We start from the raw sequence: 18154 nt of genomic DNA on the forward strand, positions 1-18154 counted from the left end.
TCATTGTGCAAGTTAGTGTTCCTGGCAGAAGGAAGAATACTTTTGAGGGGTTTGCAATGAGAAAAAGCTTGATATATCTGAGGGCCTAAAAGGAATTACAAATCCAATGCAAAAAGAAATGCAGGGGCTTCCGTGTGAGGGCTGGGCTCTAGCAGCAGCCATTCCTGCCAGCAGGGCTGCTCCAGGTTGCTGTGATTCCAGGTGGTCTGCAGCAGGATTCCAGGCAGCACCTGGCGGCTCCAGATCACCTGGAGACTGGTGTAGGGTGGAGTGGGGATGCAGGGCTCCTCTGGCAAGAGCCCAGGGGAGGGCAGCCTAGTGTGTGTATTCCGGGGGCATGATGGTGAGGTGCTTGTAAGTACTCAGTTGATTCTCAGATAAATGTTCCCATTTGTATCTGTGAGGTCACGATAAGGGGGGACTTCTGGTCAATCTAATCACTAAATAGCCATCTTTCTTCCACAGACATGTTCTCAATGTCCTGAATAAGACCAAAGAAGCTGCCAAAATCCTTTCCAATAATCCCAGCAAAGGACTGGCCCTTGGGATCGCCAAAGCCTGGGAGCTGTATGGCTCAGCCAAGTAAGGATGTGGAAAAAGGTGGCAGTTTTTTTTTTTTTTTTTTTTTTTTTTTTGGTGTTACTGGGGTGGAACCCAGGGGCTTTCTACCTCCAGGCTATACTCCCAGACCTTTTATATTTTTACTTGGAAACAGGATCTCACTAAGTTGCTGAGAGCCTCACTAAGCAGCTGAGGCTGGCTTCGAACCTGTGCGATTCTCCTGTCTCAGCCTCCCAAGTGCTGGGATTACAAGCGTGTGCCACCACGCCCAGCAGGTGGCAGCTTTTTTAATGCTTTAGATTCAGCATCCAGAGGCGGCAACTTCTCTTTTGCTTGATATCCTTAAGGAATGAAGGGATTTCACTAGGAATAGAAACTTAGACCCCTTAAGTGTCAAAATTATTATTTTTTGGGGGTACTAAGGATGGAACTCAGGACATTCTAAATATGTGTCAAAATTATTATTATTATTATTATTATTAATTATTATTATTATACTGGGGATGGAACTCGGGGCATTTTACTTCCTAGTTACACCCCTAGCCCTACTTTTTATTCTTTATTTTTATTTTTTTTAAATTTTATTTATTTATTTTTGCAGGTCTGGGGATGGAACCCAGGGGCATTTGACCTCCGAGCTACACCCCCAGCCCTACTTTTTATTCATTATTTTGAAACTTGGTCTCACTGAGTTGCGGAGGGCCTCACTAAGTAGCTGAGGCTGTCCGCGAACCGCGATCCTCCAGGTCTCAGCCTCCCGAATGCTGGGATTACAAGCAGGCGCCACCACGCCCGGCTTATTATTTATTTTTAAACAGGGTCTCACTGAGTTGCAGTGGGCCTCACTAAGTAGCTGAGGCTGTCCACGAACCACGATCCTCCTGTCTCAGTCTCCCAAATGCTGGGATTACAAGAGTGCGCCACCACGCCCGGCTATTGTCAAAATTATTTTAATGGAGTTTTAGGCTTCTTCCCCACCCTCACTTCCCCTCTTCCGGTTCTAGGATTGAACCCAGGGGCTCTCTACCACAGAGCTATATCTCCAGCCTTTTGTATTTTATATTTTGAGAAAGGGTCTAAGTTGCGGAGGCTAGCCTTGAGCTTTCAATCCTTCTGCCTCAGTCTCCTGAGTAACTGGGGTTACAGGTGTGCACTTGGACTTCCTTTTTTTTTTTTTTTTTTTTTTTTTGTGGTACTGGGGATGGAACCCAAGGGCTTTCTACCTCCGAGCTACACCCCCTGCCCTATTTTTTATTCTTTATTTTGAAACAGGGTCTCACTGAGTTGTAAAGGGCCTCACTAAGTAGCTGAGGCTGGCTGCGAACTGCGATCCTCTGGTCTCAGCCTCCCAAATGCTGGCTTCCTTTTGAAGTGAGAGGCTGGCTCTACCTTTGCTGTTGGCTGCAGGTCTGACTTAGTGACCGCGCTGCTGTGACGCAGCGGTGCCACCTAGGGTGTGAGACGCGTGTGGAACTTTCAGCCCACACCAGCTCTACTGTTAGGCTTTAAGTTTGCATTCATTTTCTTTGCAGTTTTTCTGTGTGTTTCCTAAATTATCAACTTTTACCTTTTTTTTGCAGTTCTGGGGATCAACCCAGGGCCTCAAGGATGCTAGGCAAGTGCTCTGTGCTTGAGCTGCATTCTTAGCCCCAACTCTTTTTGATGGCTGTCGGAGTGCTCGAATTGGGAATTCTCCACTGCCATCCCCATGCTTTCTTCTGGTTGAATATGGTTTGGAGGGAAAAAATGAACCCGGGTTTACAGTTGTATCTAGAGCGTGAGGGCCTTGGGATGAGTAAGTGTAGAAGCTTTGATGTCCATTTGAACTGCTGAGAGGCATTTTTTGCTTTTTTCCTATTTCTCAACTGTGTTCCAGATGTGTAAAGATGTTAGGTAAGTGACTTCTAGGTAATCGAGGGGCAGTAATACTAGGTTATTGCAAGTGTTAGTATAGCATTAATAATGATCCCTAATGAGCACTACTATACCCTGTGCTGTGATTCTTTTTATGAATTTTCTATGATTTCCTCTCCATGTGCTAAGTTATTTATGAATAGGATCTCAGTGAGTCCCCGTGGCAAGTGCTCCTGAGGTGGGCACTCCTCCCCACTGTATAGAGGAGGAAGCTGAAGTTCAGAGGTGAAGTGACTGATCGAGGTCAGACGGTGAGCTGGTGGCAGAACCCAGAGTTCATGTCCTCCAGACCCGTATTATTTCACTGCTGTTGTTTTGATTTTACAGTACTGTGAACTGAACCCAAAGGCACTGGACCACTGAATTACATCTCTACCCCTTTTTATTTTTTATTTGAGACAGGGTCTTGCTAAATTGCCCAGGCTGGCCTTGAACTTATAATCTTCCTGTCTTAGCTTTCCAAGTAGCAAACTTTTTTTTTTTTTTTTTTTTTTGGTGGTACTAGGAATTGAACCCAGGGGCATTCTACCTCACAGCTACACCTTCAGCCCTATTTTTTATTCTTTATTTTGAAACAGGGTCTCACTGAGTTGCAGAGGGCCTAAGTAGCTGAGGCTGTCCTCAAACCACGATCCTCCTGTCTCAGCTTCCCAAAATGCTGGGATTACAAGCGTGCGCCACCACTTCTGGCTACTTTTATTTTGAAACCGGATCTTGCTATGTTGCTGAGGCCTTTAACCTACGCTCCTCCTGTCTTAGCCTTCCAAATACTGGGATTATAAGCATGTGCCACTGTACCTGGCCAGAGCTCATATTCTTAATCACACTAATTACCTCCAAGAAAGCCTCTCCAGGCTTCCTGTGGCTCATGAAACTCAGTAAACTTTAGACTTCAAGTATTCAGAAGCCATCAGACGAATACTGTCAAGTAGAGCTGTTGGCTAAGTTACATTTTAAGAAAGTGAAGCCAGGAGATGGGTCAGCTGGTGAACTGTTGATGGGCAAACACTGCAAAGGCTTCTCCCGCCGGGCTGTGAATAAGGTGAAGAGGAAAGATTCATGCGCCCAGAATTAGACCCCGGCAGAAGGAGCTCCGCGGTGCCCGAGCTGGAACTGGCTTCCCCCATCCGAGTGTGGGGGGGCGCTCTGGCTGAGCCCGCGCGACCTTAAGTCATTTCTTTTCTCTTAGCTTTAGTTTCCTTATTTACAAAGTAGGGGTGATAATAATATCTAAGAAGGGGGAAGTGAGATTTAAGTAAGACCACAAATCTGAAAAATGCTTTAAAAACTCAGTGCAAATCAGTATGTCATTTATTTATTTATTTATTTATTTATTTATTTATTTATTTATTTATTGGTGGTACTGGGGATGGAACCCTTCTACCTCCAGGCTACACTCTCAGACCTATTTTATATTTTATTTGGAAACGGGGTCTCTTAAGCCAGCGCGGCTGGCTTTAAACCTGCGCAATCCTCCTGTGTCTGCCTCCCAGGTGCGGGGATTACGAGCGTGCGCCACCAGGCCCGGCTCAGTATGTCCTAATTTAATAAAAATAATAGTAGTAGTAGTAAAATTAGTAGCTACTATTGAGTGGGTAGTAGTTTTGTTTGTTTACTTGTTTATTTATTTTGCAGTACTGGGGATGGAACCCAAGAGCATTCTACCTCCAAGCTACACTCCCAGCCCTATTTTTTTTTTTATTCTTTATTTTGAAACAGGGTCTCACTGAGTTGCAAAGGGCCTCACTAAGTAGCTGAGGCTGGCCGAGAACCACGATCCTCCTGTCCCAGCCTCCCAAATGCTGGGATTACAGGTGTGTGCCACCATGCCCAGCTCATTAGTTTTATATTACACAAAAGCAAACCAAGACTCATAAAAGTTAAGTAACTTGCCCAAAGTTATATAACTAGTAAGTTTAGAATTCATCTTCCTCTAAAGCCTGGGTTCTCTGTGCTACACTGTTCTACCTCCAAAATATATGGTCCCATAGTAGAGTTTGAAAATCTGAGGCTCAAGTATTTGTAAGAGATGAATTTTCATAAGTTATTTCATGCTTTTTAAATATTTTTTAATCTGGCCATGGTAGCACATGACTGTAATACCAGTATTTGGACGGCTGGGATAGGAGGATAGCAGGTTCAGAACCAGCCTCAGCAACATAGCAAGGCCCTCAACACCTTAGGCTAGACCCTGTTTCCAAATAAGAAATAGAAAGGGCCTAGGGTATAGCTCTGAGATAGAATGCTTTGGGGTTCAATTCCCAGCACCATAAGTGTGTGTGTGTGTGTGTGTGTGTGTGTAACTGAGGATTGAACCCCAGGGCATTCTGCCTCCGAGCTACACCACCAGTCCTATTTTATTTTTATTTTGAAACAGGGCCTCACTAGGTTGATGAGTGTCACTAGTTGCTGAGGTTGTCCTTGAACCTGCAATCTCCTGATTCAGCCTCCCAAGTATCAGGACTACAAATGTGCACCACCACACCCAGCTCATAAAAAAAAAATTTCTTTTTAAAGACTTTTAAGCCAGGTGTGGTAATCCCCGCACTTGGGAGGTAGAGACAGGAGGATTGCACAGGTTCGAAGCCAGCTTCGCTGACTTAAGAGACCCTGTTTCCAAATAAAAATATAAAAATAGGTGTTTGGGAGTGTAGCCTGGAGGTAGAAGGGTTTCCAGGAACACCAGTACCACCAAAAAAAAAAAAAAAAAGACTTTTTAAAAGGTCTGAAAGCTGGGCGTGGTGGTGCACACTTGTAATCCCAGCATTCGGGAGGCTGAGACCTGGAGGATCGCGGTTTGCAGACAGCCTCAGCTACTTAGTGAGGCCCTCTGCAACTCAGTGAGACCCGGTTTCAAAATAAAGAATAGCCGGGCGTGGTGGCGCACGCTTGTAATCCCCGCGCTTGGGAGGCAGAGACAGGAGGATTGTGCAGGTTCGAAGCCAGTCACGCACGCTGGTTTAGGAGACCCTGTTTCCAAATAAAAATGTAAAAATAGGTCTGGGAGTGTAGCCTGGAGGTAGAAGGGCTTCCAGGAATCCCCAGTACCACCAAAAATAAATAAATAAATAAATAAATAAATAGAATAAAAAATAGGGCAGGAGGTGTAGCTCGGGGGTCGAATGCCCCTGGGTTCCATCCCCAGACCCGCAAAAAATAAATAAATAAATAAATAAATAAATAAATAAATAAAAATAAAAGGAGGTCTGAGCTTGGCATAGTGGTGCACATCTGCATTCCTAGTATTTGGGAGGCGGAGACAGGAGGATTGCAGGTTTGAGGACAGCCTTGGCAATTTAGTGAGGCCCTCTGCAACTTAATGAGACCCTATTTCAAAATAAAATAATAAAATAGGACTGAGAGTGTAGCTTGGAGATGGAATGCCCCTGGGTTCCATTCCTAGTACCAAAAAAAAAAAAAAAGGAAATCTGGAAAATGAACTATGATTTCAATTTAGACAAACTCAAAACATAAGACCTGTGGTTAGAATGGACAGAATGACAGGGGCCGGGATGTAGCTCAGTGGCAAAGCACCTGCTTTGCAGGTGTTGTGTTCTGGATTCGATCCCCGGTTCCAAAAAGACAAAAAGAATCCCTTTCGAGTGGATAGAATGGTAATAGAATAGTAAAAGGAGATTCTTAGTATTAAAAGGTTGAGAACTAGCCAGGTGCAGTGGTATATGCCTGTAGTCCCACTACTTGGGAGGCTGCGACAGGAGGATTGCAGGTTCAAGGCTAGCCTCAGCAACCTAGCAAGGCCCTCTACAACTTAGTGAGATCCTATTTCAAAATAAGAAATAAAATAGGCTGGGGGTATAGCTCAGAGGTAGGATGTCCCTGGGTTCAATCCCTAGTACCAAAAAAGAAAAAAAAGTGAGGAACAGTGATCTGATTGGCACCTTATTAGGTGGGAAATTCGAGATCCAGGGAAAGAAAGAGACTTGCCCAAGGACACACCACAGTCATCAGCAAAGCTGTGACTGGCACTCAGGGTCCTCTTGAAGCCGCAAGCTCGCTTTTGCCACTTAACCTTCCTCTCTAGTCCTACTCGGCGTGGGCTGCTCTGAACTTGAGAGGAGGAGATAGAATGTTTTCTGGTCTGGCTCCCATGTTTTGTCAGGTGGGAGGCTGACTTAATTAGCCAGTGTATGCAACTCTACCTTAACCTCCAGCCTCCTTCCTTCCCCACTTCTTGGGAGTGGGCCAGCCTGGGCTGGCTGCCACCTCCCCCACACCTACCCGAGTGCCAAGCTGTTCCTGCTGCAAAATGCAGAGCAAAGGCTTTGGCCCTCTCGGCAGGATGGCTCATGACAGCACCACTTCTAGCTTGGATCTCACACACCCAGCTCAGAGCCAAGAATCAGTATTATATCCGACCTCGTGAGATTTTTCCGTGGGCTGGGAGAAGGGACACACTAGGAGCTGTATTTTGTCCAAGTGGAAAGAAGTCAGGCAAACAGTCTAATCTAAGATATTTAGCTAAGGTAAGGAAAAGCAGAAACAAACAAATAAGGCCAAGTACAAAAGGTCAGGAATATACACTTGGCATCCGAAGCTAAAGTCTGGGCTTCCAAAGGTCTTAGCAAGAGACCACAAGCACAGCAATACAGCTAGAGCAAAAATGGAGTTTGGTGCTGCTGCTACACCTTGGCCTATTGGTCAGGGGGGCCCTGATGTATCTTGTGTGAGTGTGGGGGGGTACTGGGGATCCAACCGGAGGTGTTCTACCACTGAACTACACCCTGAGTCCTTTCTACTTGTGTGTGTGTGTGTGTGTGTGTGTTCCTGAGGATTGAACCCAGCGGCGTTCCACCTTTGAACTACACCCAAGCCCTATTTTATTTTTTATTTTGAAACAGGGTCTCACTAAGTTGCGGAGGGCCTCACTAGCTGAGGCTGGCCTTGGACCTCTGATCTTCCTGTCTCAGCCTCCCAAGTTGTGGGGTTACAAGCATGCACTACCATGCCCAGCTCCTTTTCTACTTTTTATTTTAATTTTTTGGAAGTATAGGATATGGAATCCTGGGCCTCTTGCATGCTAAGCAAGTGCTACACCACTCACTGAACTATACCACCAAGCCCCCTTTTTTTTATTTTGAAGCAGTGTCCCACTAAATTACCACACACTGGTCTCAGACTTGCAATTCTTCTGTCTCAGCATCCCAAGTACTGAGATAACAGGCATGTACAATCATACCTGGCTTCTTCTTGCATTTTTTAAGGCAGGTTTAAATCTAAATTTTAATTTGAAGCTGGGCATGGGGGCACATGTTTGTAATCCCAGTACTTGAGAGGCTGAGACAGGAGGATCCAGGTTCATGGCCAGCCTCAGCTAGTGAGGCCCTCCGCAACTCAGTGAGACCCTATTTCAAAATTAAGAATAAAAAATAGCCAGGCATGGTGGCACATGCTTGTAATCCCAGCATTTGGGAGGCTGAGACCGGAGGATCGTGGTTTGCGGACAGCCTCAACTACTTAGTGAGATCCTCTGCAACTTAGTGGGACCCTGTTTCAAAATAAAGAATAAAAAAATAGGGCAGGGGGTATATCTCGGAGGTTAAATGCCCCTGGGTTCCATCCCCAGACCTGCAAAAAAAAAAAAAAAAAAAAAAGGATAAAAATAGGGTTGGGGGCATAGTTCAGAGGTAGAATGTCCCTGGGTTCAACCCCCAGTTCTGCAAAAAATAAAATAAATAAATTTTAATTTGCACAGAAAATTGACATCGCTACATGATTTTCGTTTTTAGACAGGGTCTTGCTAAATTGACTAGGCTAGCCCTCCAACTTGCATTCCTCCTGCCTCAGCCTCCCGTGCAGGTGGGATCATAAGCATATGCTACTATTCTCAGCCATTGCAATATTTCATTTACCCACTAAAGAAGGAGCAAAGATATCTCCATTTTTCCAAGTTTTCTATTTTCAGGAAATAATATGTATGGCTTCAGATGTCTGAGGTAATTCCAAGTTGAGAGACCATCTACTCTTTCAGGGAAGCTTGCTCTCCTCATTTCTGAAGGGGGGTGGCACAGAGGAAAAACGCGCTCTGTAGCAGTCTTGGGCCACCTGTGTTCTTTCTCCAGTGCTCTGGTGCTACTGATTGCCCAAGAGAAGGAAAGAAACATATTTGACCAGCGTGCCATAGAGAATGAGCTGCTAGCCAAGTAAGTAAAAGGTGTGGCCCCAAGGGAAGGCCACTCAGAACACAGCATCCACGCCTTCTGACTTGTGTCTATCTTACCTAGGAACATCCATGTAATTCGACGAAGATTTGAAGATGTCTCTGAAAAGGGGTCTCTGGACCAAGACCGAAGGCTGTTTATGTAAGCCTCCCAGAGGGCCCACTAGACAGCGGCTTCATGAAACCCTCCTGCCACTCTTTCCCCAAATGACCTTTTCTTCTGGGAGATGTGATGGCTTGTTTTCTTCTCTCCTGATCTGAAACCGCTCATCCTCCTAGGAAATTTTGGAGATCAGGCAACTCTGCTTCTAAAGGGTTGTGTCGGAGCTGTTGACATTCCTAAGGCTCACCTTGGTTTTCATTTACCTCTGAAAGCATTCCGGAAGCTTTCTCGTCCCTCTTGGTGTCTGATTAAGTCAGGCCTGAGCAGTTAGGCTGGGCAATCAGGGAGCTCGAGAGGCAGCTGGCTCATTCTGTGATTGATTGGATGCCACCCTCGGAGCTTTGGCCTGATTCATCTTCCAGGCCAGGCCCTGTTCTTCCCTTCATGAGCCACCAGAGGTGGCTTGAGTGCCTCATATTTGAGTAGCAGTGCAGCCCATATATTTATTTATTTACTTACTTTTTTTTTCAGCACTGGGGATGAAACCCAGGGGCATTCTACCTCTGAGCTACACCCCCCAGCCCTATTTTGTATTTTAAAACAGGGTCTCACTGAGTTGCAAAGTCCCTCACTAAGTAGCTGAGGCTAACTGTGTGAACTGCTATCCTCCTATTTCAGCCTCCTGAATGCTGGGATTACAGGTGTATGCCACCATACCTGGCTTTACATATTTATTTTATTTTATTTGTATGTATGTGGGGGATAAAAGGTGCTAGGGATTGAACCCAGTGGCATTTTACTTCTGTGCTACATCCCAGCCCTATTTTATTTTTTATTTTGAAATAGGGTAGAATGTCTCTGAGTTCAATTTCCAGTACCAAAAAAAGGAGAGATACACTTTGATATACCCTGAAATATAATGAACTGTTGAATAGCAGCCTTTTCCACCGTATGTTCTAGGGATGGCCAGGAAGTTGCTGTGGTGTACTTCCGGAATGGCTACATGCCAAGTCAGTACAGTACACAGGTTAGTATTTTCTGCTGGACCATTCTTTGCCTCATGGGATCCATTAGAGCCCCGCAGAGACCCAGCTCAGCGTCACAACAGCCAGAGGTTTTCTAGCTTCAGTTCTTCCTCGGGGAGCTTGCTGCTGGAACCTCTTCTCCTGCAAGCTTTTTGCCACCTCTCACTGTACACACTGTCTTCTAGAATCAGAATCCGCAGGAATCCACTGCACTTTCTCCAGAGATGTGCTGGTAAATATTTAACAGCCATATTTTTTTTTGGGGGGGGAGCCCAGTTTACAGGATTTTTTTATTTCTATAGTATAATTACTATTATTATTATTATTATTATTATTATTATTAGTGGTACTGGGAATTGAACCCAGGGTCTATCTACCTCTGAGCTACACTCCCAGGCTTTTTTCTTTTCTTGTTTTGAAACGGGGTCTTGATAGGTTGCTGCAAGTCTCAAAGTTGCCGTGATCCTATGTGGACCACCACACCCAGCTAACTTTTTAAGATTTATTTCTTCTTGATGCAGTATAATTATACATCATAGAGATACAGTCACACACACATGCAGCATCACCTGGTCTGTCTTCCTCTCATGGTTTTCTCTGTAGTGTAATTTTTGAGCAACTCAGAATTCTTGAACACAGTTGGGAAGAAATGAGTAGTCAGCTCTCCTTCGCTGATTCAAGTCAGTTCCAGCACACCACTGGCTGTTTTCTTCCTTCCATTCTTCCTTCTTTGTACTGGGGAGTAAACCCAGGGGCATTCTACCTCCAAGCTGTACCCCAGTCCTTTTTATTTTTTGGAACCAGGTCTCACTAAGTTTCTGAGGGTCTTGCTAAGTTGCCAGTGTTGGCCTTCAACTGGAAGTTCTCCTGTCTTAGCCTCCCACTTACTGAAATTAAGGGCATGCGCCGCCACACCTGCTCACCGCTTACCATTTGCTTCCTCTCTCGTCTAAGTCACAAAGTTTTTATTCGTGTTCATTCCTGTCCATGGCAGTAATGATTATATCACCCTCTTGAATTCTACCATGTAGTTTCAAAGTTACTTTCCACATCCATTATTTCACTAAGCTCTTACAACCACCCTGTGAGGGGTGTAATTTTATCTCCATTATACAGATGAAGAAACTAAGTTTGGGTCACCCAGGCTTTCTACCTCTCAGCCAGTGCTATTCCCAGCATGCCATTCTTTCCCCTGCTCCTAATATCTATTCCATGTAGAGGCTTAGCAGCCCTGCTTTCACATGGGAGGAACTAAAGGAGGCGATAAGTTAGGAAATACCACAGGTAGCGAGCGCTGTGGGAGTCCTGAACCTGACTCATCTCTGTGTGACCATTTCTGGATCTCAGTTTCTGAGCAAGAACTGCACTAGAAAGCCGAGGGAGCTCACTCCAGGCTGCGGTTTGTCTAGGATCCCCAGGGTTGGCTCTGTAGGAAGCCACTCTGAAGAAGGTGACAGCTCTGCAGAAGGTCCTCTCCTCTAGAGAAGCAGGTGGCAGTGCAGGGAACTTGTTGACTAGAGAAGAAACTGTGTATTGGGAAAGTGGATTCAGGTGTTAGGACAGGGATAGAGGAAGGGGCCAAAGAAAACTTAGAGGCTGAGCTCACAGGTAAGGAAATAGTGGTATAGAAGGAACCTAGGAGCTCAAACTACGTTTTGAACATGGAGATAGCGCTACAAGACTTAGTGACTTGCTACATGACTCTGGAAAAGTCCCTACTCATGTTTGGGTTTTGTTTTCCCTGCTTCTGGGTTTATCTCATGATCTGAGCACCTGTAATTCTGCCCTGGACACCAGACCAGTAGTTAGGGGACTGTACTTATTGGTGAAGACAGGCAAAGGTGTTACAGGTAGATGGCAGCGAGTGGGGGCAGGAATTGCTCCTCAGGTCTTAACCGGCTGTGGGTGGTTTGCTGTGATCTGGAGCTGTTTCCCTGCCTTTTATACTCTAAGCACCTGCTGCAACAGACCCTGCATCTGTGATGACCCACCTGCAGGCCTTTGTTCACAATTACTCTGCTAACCTGAGTATCCCATCTCCTGAGTCTTACCTCTCAGGCTTTGCCTCTCATCAGGAGACTAGAATTTCACTTCTCTCAGCAACAATAACAAATATTTATTGAGCACCTACAAAGTATCAGAAACTGTATTAGACACAGGCACAGCAGAAAACAAGACAAGGACTGATCCTTACAAAGCTTACTTAAAGTCTGGTCAGAAAGTAAACAAAAATAGAATTTTTTTTTTTTCCGATTTGGGGAGTAACTGCTTGAATGAAACAGTAGGGTGAAAGGATAGAGTATTATGAGGAAGCCTACAGTAGTCATGGAAGGCTTCTCTTTGAAGGTGACTGAGCCAAGACTGAAGGACCTAGCCTTCTATGGAAAAAGCCAAAAGGAAGAATTTTGGACAAAGGGAAACCAGCAAATTCAAAAGTCCTAAGGAGGGAATAAGGCTTGTGTATTTGAGGAGTGATAGGCCTGAAATGTGGGAGTCGGGGGGGGGGGGAGGTTGACAGTGGTGACAGGAAATGAGGTTGAAAATATACAAGAGCCAGGCATGATGGCACAGGCGTGTAATCCCAGTACTTGGGAGGCTAAGATAGGAGGATTGCAGGTTCGAGGCCAACCTCAGCTACTTAGTGAGGCCCTCTGCAACTTAGTGAGACCTTGTTTCAAAATAAAGAATAAAAAATAGGGCTGGGGATGTAGCTCAAGGATAGAATGCCCCTGGGTTCACTCCTTAGTTTTGCAAAAACAAAGAACCACACATAAAAGAGCCAGATCCTGCAGGGTGTTCTAGACCATATTTTAAGGAGTTTGGATTTTAGTTGGCAAAGGGCAAAAGATATGTATGATGTGAAGAGAAACCAGAGTTTGGAGTATTGGATTTTATTGAGATACAGTGGGAAGCTGAGCTCATAAACGTGTCCCAAGTCCTTCAGATCCCAGCGATCCAGCTGGGCGTGGCAGCACACACCTGTAATCCCAGAACTGGGGAAGCGGAGTCAGGAGTAGTTCAGGTTCTAGGCCAGCCTCAGCAATTTAGTGAGGCTCTCCACAACTTAGTGAGACACTGTTTCAAAATAAAAATCAATAAATAAGGATGTAGCTCAAAGATAGAAAGCCCTTGAGTTCAATCACTTGTACTACAAAAAAAAAAAAATCCTTATCAGTTTTTCTAGATCCTTACAAAAGATATTTTCCCCTATTGTCATTTTTCCTTTAGTTATGGTCATGTATCGGTGTGTTAACCTGTGAGCTCTCCAAGGCAATAATCCCATGGATTAGGAAAGGTCATACCTACCTCACAAGGATATTGCAATGACCCTGGGAGATAATCTGAAGATAAAAGGCACAATGCCTGTCCCAATGGAAGCTCAGTAACAGTCCTCCAAAGTGAAAAAACTAGATTTCCTTTCACCTTCCTCCCTCTGCAGAACTGGAAAGCGCGCCTGCTGCTGGAGCGGTCCCGGGCTGTCAAGTGCCCCGACATTGCCACCCAGCTGGCTGGGACTAAAAAGGTGCAGCAGCAGCTGAGCAGGGCGGGCATGCTGGAGGCCTTGCTCCCTGGCCAACCAGAGGCAGTGGCCCGCCTCCGTGCCACCTTTGCTGGCCTCTACTCGCTGGACATGGTATGTAACAGTTTCTCCTATGGCAGGCCACCTCGGGGGCAGAGACCTGGAGCCCTGTGGCGGGGGTGAGGGTGAAGTGGCATTGTGCCTTGGTCAATGATGCTCTTGAGAGCCCTAGAGCCCTGAGAAGCAGGGAAGCCTGAGGGGACTGGAATCCATTTAAACTCTTAGCAAAGGTAGAAATGAGGATGGCAACCAGGGGAAGGGACTGAAGCAGGTGACAGAATTGGGGGATCTCTGTCCACCTGACTGGCTGCTCCCACAGAGCCCTGTTCTCCTTGGTCTACTGCTGCAAGGGACTGGTTGGGGATCACATCCAGCTTGAAGGAGTCCATGGCTGTTCTCTCTCCTGCCCATCCCTTGATGCTGCTCTACATGACTAGCAGGACCTTAGCTGCCTCTTTAGCCTTAAAACTGCTGGTGACTATTTTCTGTTTCCCACCAGGGTGAAGAAGGGGACCAAGCCATCACCAAGGCCCTTGCTGCCCCTAGCCAGTTTGTGCTAAAGCCCCAAAGAGAGGGTGGAGGTAGGTGGATTCCCTCTGCAGGCTGGAAGGTTGTCACCGGTGCTTGCTGGGACTTGCTCTGGACACAGTCCGAGGCTTGGTGGGTGTGAGAGGAAATGACACAGGTCCCACTGTGGGGAGTGTCTCCAAGAGCCTGTGCCCAGGTGCCATGGACAAAGGGGAGTCTGATTAACTAGCACTTGGGCAAGTTGGTTTGAGGTGCCTGTGAGTAACTGTAGGAAAGCAGGGTGGGACATATTAGGAGGTTTGAGGAATACTTGTCTGTCCTTTGCCTAGTTTGAAACTCCTTAAGGGCAGGGATTACTCCTGCCCTCTGACTCAGAGATGGTGATGGTGGTGGTGGTGGTGTGTGTCTGTGTTACTGGGGACTGAACCCTTAAGCATCCCACCTCTGAACTACACCACCAGCCCTTTAAAATTTTCATTCTGAAGCAGGGTCTCACTAAATTGCTAAGGCTGGCCTCAAACCGGCAATGCTTATGTCTCAGCCTCCCAAGTACTAGGATCATAGGCATGTACCACCACACCCAGATGAGGAAATGATTTTCAATTTAGGCCTTAAGGTGTAGGTAGGAGTTTCCTAGGGGGAAAAAAAAAGAGAGAGAGAGAGAAAACATTCTAAATAGTAGAGCCAATGTTAAACAAAAACCCAGGCCCATGAAAACATTGTATATTTGGAGATTAATGAGAAACTGGTGAGGCTGGAGAGGGAGATGAGAGAAGACAAGAATTTGAACTGGGAAAGATGGTTTGGGACCTGATTATGAAGGGGATTGGATATATGTTAGGAAATCAGGTTTTAGCCTAATGTACTACCCTTAGGATAGGGAAGGCTACCCTTAGAGAAGCCATTATAGAGTTTTAAGCAGGAAGGGACACAGATTAATCTAGGATACAAGGGGCTAGTAGCAATGGGAACTTGCAAAACTTAGCGCTTCAGCCATTATAGATTTCCTGGACTGAGAGCAGAGAGACCATGGAGGAAGCTGGTACAGTTTCCAGAAGAGTGATATAAAGGCCCAGGATAGAACTGTGACAGATTGGAGCACAGACTGGAGAGACATTTCCAAATTAATGTCAGAGGTAATGGAGAGGAAAAGTTCAGTGGGACTCATGGGTGCCTTTCACCCATTTGGGAATAGGAAGGTCCAGATGGAGTTCTGTTTGGACAAACTGAGTTTATTTGGGGTGACTGTGGGGCATTCATGTGATGTCTAGAGCAGGCAACCTGAGTTAAAGATTTGGGAATTAGATAGAATTCAAGTGGGAATGGAAGACATGGATGAGAGAGCAAGGGTGAAAGGCCAATTCCCGAGGAACCCCAGCATTTAAAAAGACAAGAAACCAGTAATGGAGGCTGAGAAGGAACGTCCATAGACAGGTAGGGGAAGAACAGGCACCATGGTATGGTGGGGGCCTGTTCAGGTGTAAGGTTCTCCTGTCAAGGTGACCTTTTCTTCCCTGAAGCCAGGTGTACTCTGGCTTCACTGAGTTGGTGGTAGGTGCCGACTTGCCCAAATGGCCCCAGAAGCGAAGTAGGTAAACAAAGGGTCCAGAGTGACCGACCATTTTAATTGCAGGTAACAACTTATACGGGGAGGAAATGGTACAGGCCCTGGAGAGGCTAAAGGACAGTGAGGAGAGAGCCTCCTACATCCTCATGGAGAAGATCGAACCTGAGCCTTTTGGAAACTGCCTGCTACGGCCTGGAAGCCCTGCCCGGGTGGTCCAGTGCATCTCAGAGCTGGGCATCTTTGGGGTCTATGTCAGGTGAGCCAGGGAGGAGGAGCTTCTCCCACTACCTCCTTGGAAGGGTGCCAGCCACGCCAGCCTATGAGGAAACTGGACAGAGTCAGGACTCCTGGACTTCAGTCACAGCTCTGCCAGTCTCTAGCGTCATTGCATGTTTCTTTGTCTATTAAATTAGGCCAAGGACCCAAGGCCTGTCCACTTGGACCGGGCTATCAAGTGAGGCCCAGATAAAAGGAAATTCCAGGTAGTGCCAAGAAGATTGAGAAAAGATGGTCTGACAGTCAGGACTAGGAGACTCTAGGAAGGAAGAGAGTTAAGGTTCAATTTCAAGTCCACTGGGGATTTGGAGGAAGGTGAAAAGGGTCAGCTAACGGATACTCAGTGGCTTTGAAGAGCTGAGAAGACTCTGGGTTTAGACTTAAGGATGACGAATCAGGAAGAGAAGAGAACTTGGGAATTTGTAAGGAATAAGTCCCTTCTACTATTTCCTGCAAAATACTCACTCCAAGGTCAGAGCACAATAGGGATACCAGATGCTACCATGCTCTCCACCAGAGCCTGCCCTCTCTACAGCTCCTTTCTAACCACTGGCAGCATCTCTGCCTTCCACCATCCCTCATCACAACCATCTTGAGAGAGGGAGAGAAGGAAATTCATAACTCAGGACATGAATTGTGGGCTTGGATCATGCCAAGTGTTTTCCCTGCTTTATTCAATCCTCATGACCATTTTGCAAAGTTTTAAACTGAATAAATTGATATTAGGAAGGCTAAGAAATTTGCTCAAAGGCACAGAGCTGATAATTTTCAAGCTAGGTTACAAACAAATCTGACTGCAAAATTCTATACCCCCCCCCTTTTTTTTTATGTAGTCAGTTACCCATGTACTGCTCAGCTGGGAACAGGGAACGTTCTCGGTTTGGTGATGTGTGTCTTCTGCTCCCGTTTCTATATATAGGCAGGGAACGACTCTCGTGATGAACAAGCACGTGGGGCACCTACTTCGAACCAAAGCCATTGAGCATGCAGACGGAGGTGTGGCAGCGGGAGTGGCGGTCTTGGACAACCCGTACCCTGTGTGAGGGCACAGCCCGGCCAGCCTGCACTCCCCTCAAGAGACCTATCCCCTGCGCTTGTCATTCCTCTCCTAGCCCTCCTCCACCTTAGGAGGCTTGGTCTCTCCCAGTCCTCCAAGGTCTTCAGGGAAGGATAAATGCCAGGTACCTTCCTATAGCTATCTCAGGACCAGAAAAGCTGTGTTTATCTTAGGTGGGATCTAGAGGCCCCCAAATCCTTGGAGTGTGGGAAGGGAAGCTGCTCTGAGGTAAAGGTCCACCTTCCTGCTGGCTCCTCATCAGCCTTTCCAGCTCCAGTGCCTGACTTGGGATAGGACTAAGTGGTAGAGGTAGGAGGGTGGGGTAATGGTGGATGTAGGGGTATGGGTTTTCCCCAGCTCTGCCTTAAATAAAACTACATTGCTGGTTTAATGATTTATTGCTTTGTGTACAGAAGGAAGAAGAGATGTATAATCTAGGTAGCCCACTTAAGGTCTCTGAACTATTTCCTTAGAGGGTCTCCCTAGGATCTCCCAGACCCTGAAGTTCCCATCCTGGTCACCCACTAATGCTACCACGGGATCATAGGGAGGTGAGCGGGTCCCTGGCAGGAGCCCAGATAGAAAGGCAACCATGAAGGGATAGATATCACAGTGTCAACTGGCTTCAGTTCCTGCTTAGCTCAGAGTCTTGCCAAAGGTCCTGAGTGAAGCCCTGCCTACTCGTCCAAACCAAACAATTTGGAAGGAAGATGCTAAGGTGGTCCTGAGGAATACCAATGCCCTCCCGTCTGCCACACAAATTAGAGCAGCTGAATACACAGCCTGAAAATACCTAAGAAAACCAGTCACCACCTTCTTGAGGTCATAGACTTTATTCCTACAACCCTGGGACTTAAGCATGAGTCGGGCCAGAAAAGAACATTTCCTATGAGAGTATCTCATGGGCAAGGGAGGGTGAACGGGGCAAGAAAGACAAGCTCCTCTAACCCAGGAACATAACACATCTCCTTCAAAGAAGAAGATGACCTGAAAACCTTCTGCAGACAGAGCCCACCTGCATAGACCCTGGACAACGGGCAGACTGCTGCCACCTGGCAGAGAATTCAGACTCAGAACAGAAGCAGCAAAGTATTTAAAAAATAAGTATTATTCCTGGACTCACAAACTATTATTTTTAAAGGCAAGTATTATTTCTCTCTTCTTCATGCTCACAATAAGTACTGGTGCTTCCTTAGAGAGCTGACATAGGATTATAGAATTGGCCCCTGCTTCAGGCTAGGCCCTCATTTGCCCTCTGAACACCTATCTTGGGTGTCCTGTCCTGGGCTTAGAGAGCTCTTTGTCCCTCCTGCCTGGCAGTCATCACTGGAAGCTGTCTGCACTCAGGGACAAAGCGTGGGTTAG

At 46.3% G+C, this 18154-nt stretch overlaps 1 protein-coding gene across 2 annotated transcripts in view; it reads left to right on the forward strand.

Annotated features, from left to right (window-relative positions):
- The window catches only part of GSS (glutathione synthetase), a gene marked incomplete at both ends in the record, with an annotated part of 28679 nt that extends 11904 nt beyond the window's left edge, over positions 1-16775 (forward strand). For both annotated transcript variants that reach the window (XM_080716646.1, XM_080716645.1), the window contains 8 exons: positions 466-582; positions 8556-8636; positions 8718-8795; positions 9717-9783; positions 13221-13415; positions 13861-13942; positions 15523-15712; positions 16652-16775. In XM_080716646.1, the coding sequence (XP_080572772.1) occupies positions 466-582; positions 8556-8636; positions 8718-8795; positions 9717-9783; positions 13221-13415; positions 13861-13942; positions 15523-15712; positions 16652-16775 (934 nt within the window). The remainder of the gene's footprint in view (positions 1-465; positions 583-8555; positions 8637-8717; positions 8796-9716; positions 9784-13220; positions 13416-13860; positions 13943-15522; positions 15713-16651) is intronic.
- Positions 16776-18154: the final 1379 nt, after the last annotated feature.

Source organism: Muscardinus avellanarius (assembly GCF_963383645.1).
Source record: "Muscardinus avellanarius genome assembly, chromosome: 19".
NCBI lineage: Eukaryota > Metazoa > Chordata > Mammalia > Rodentia > Gliridae > Muscardinus > Muscardinus avellanarius.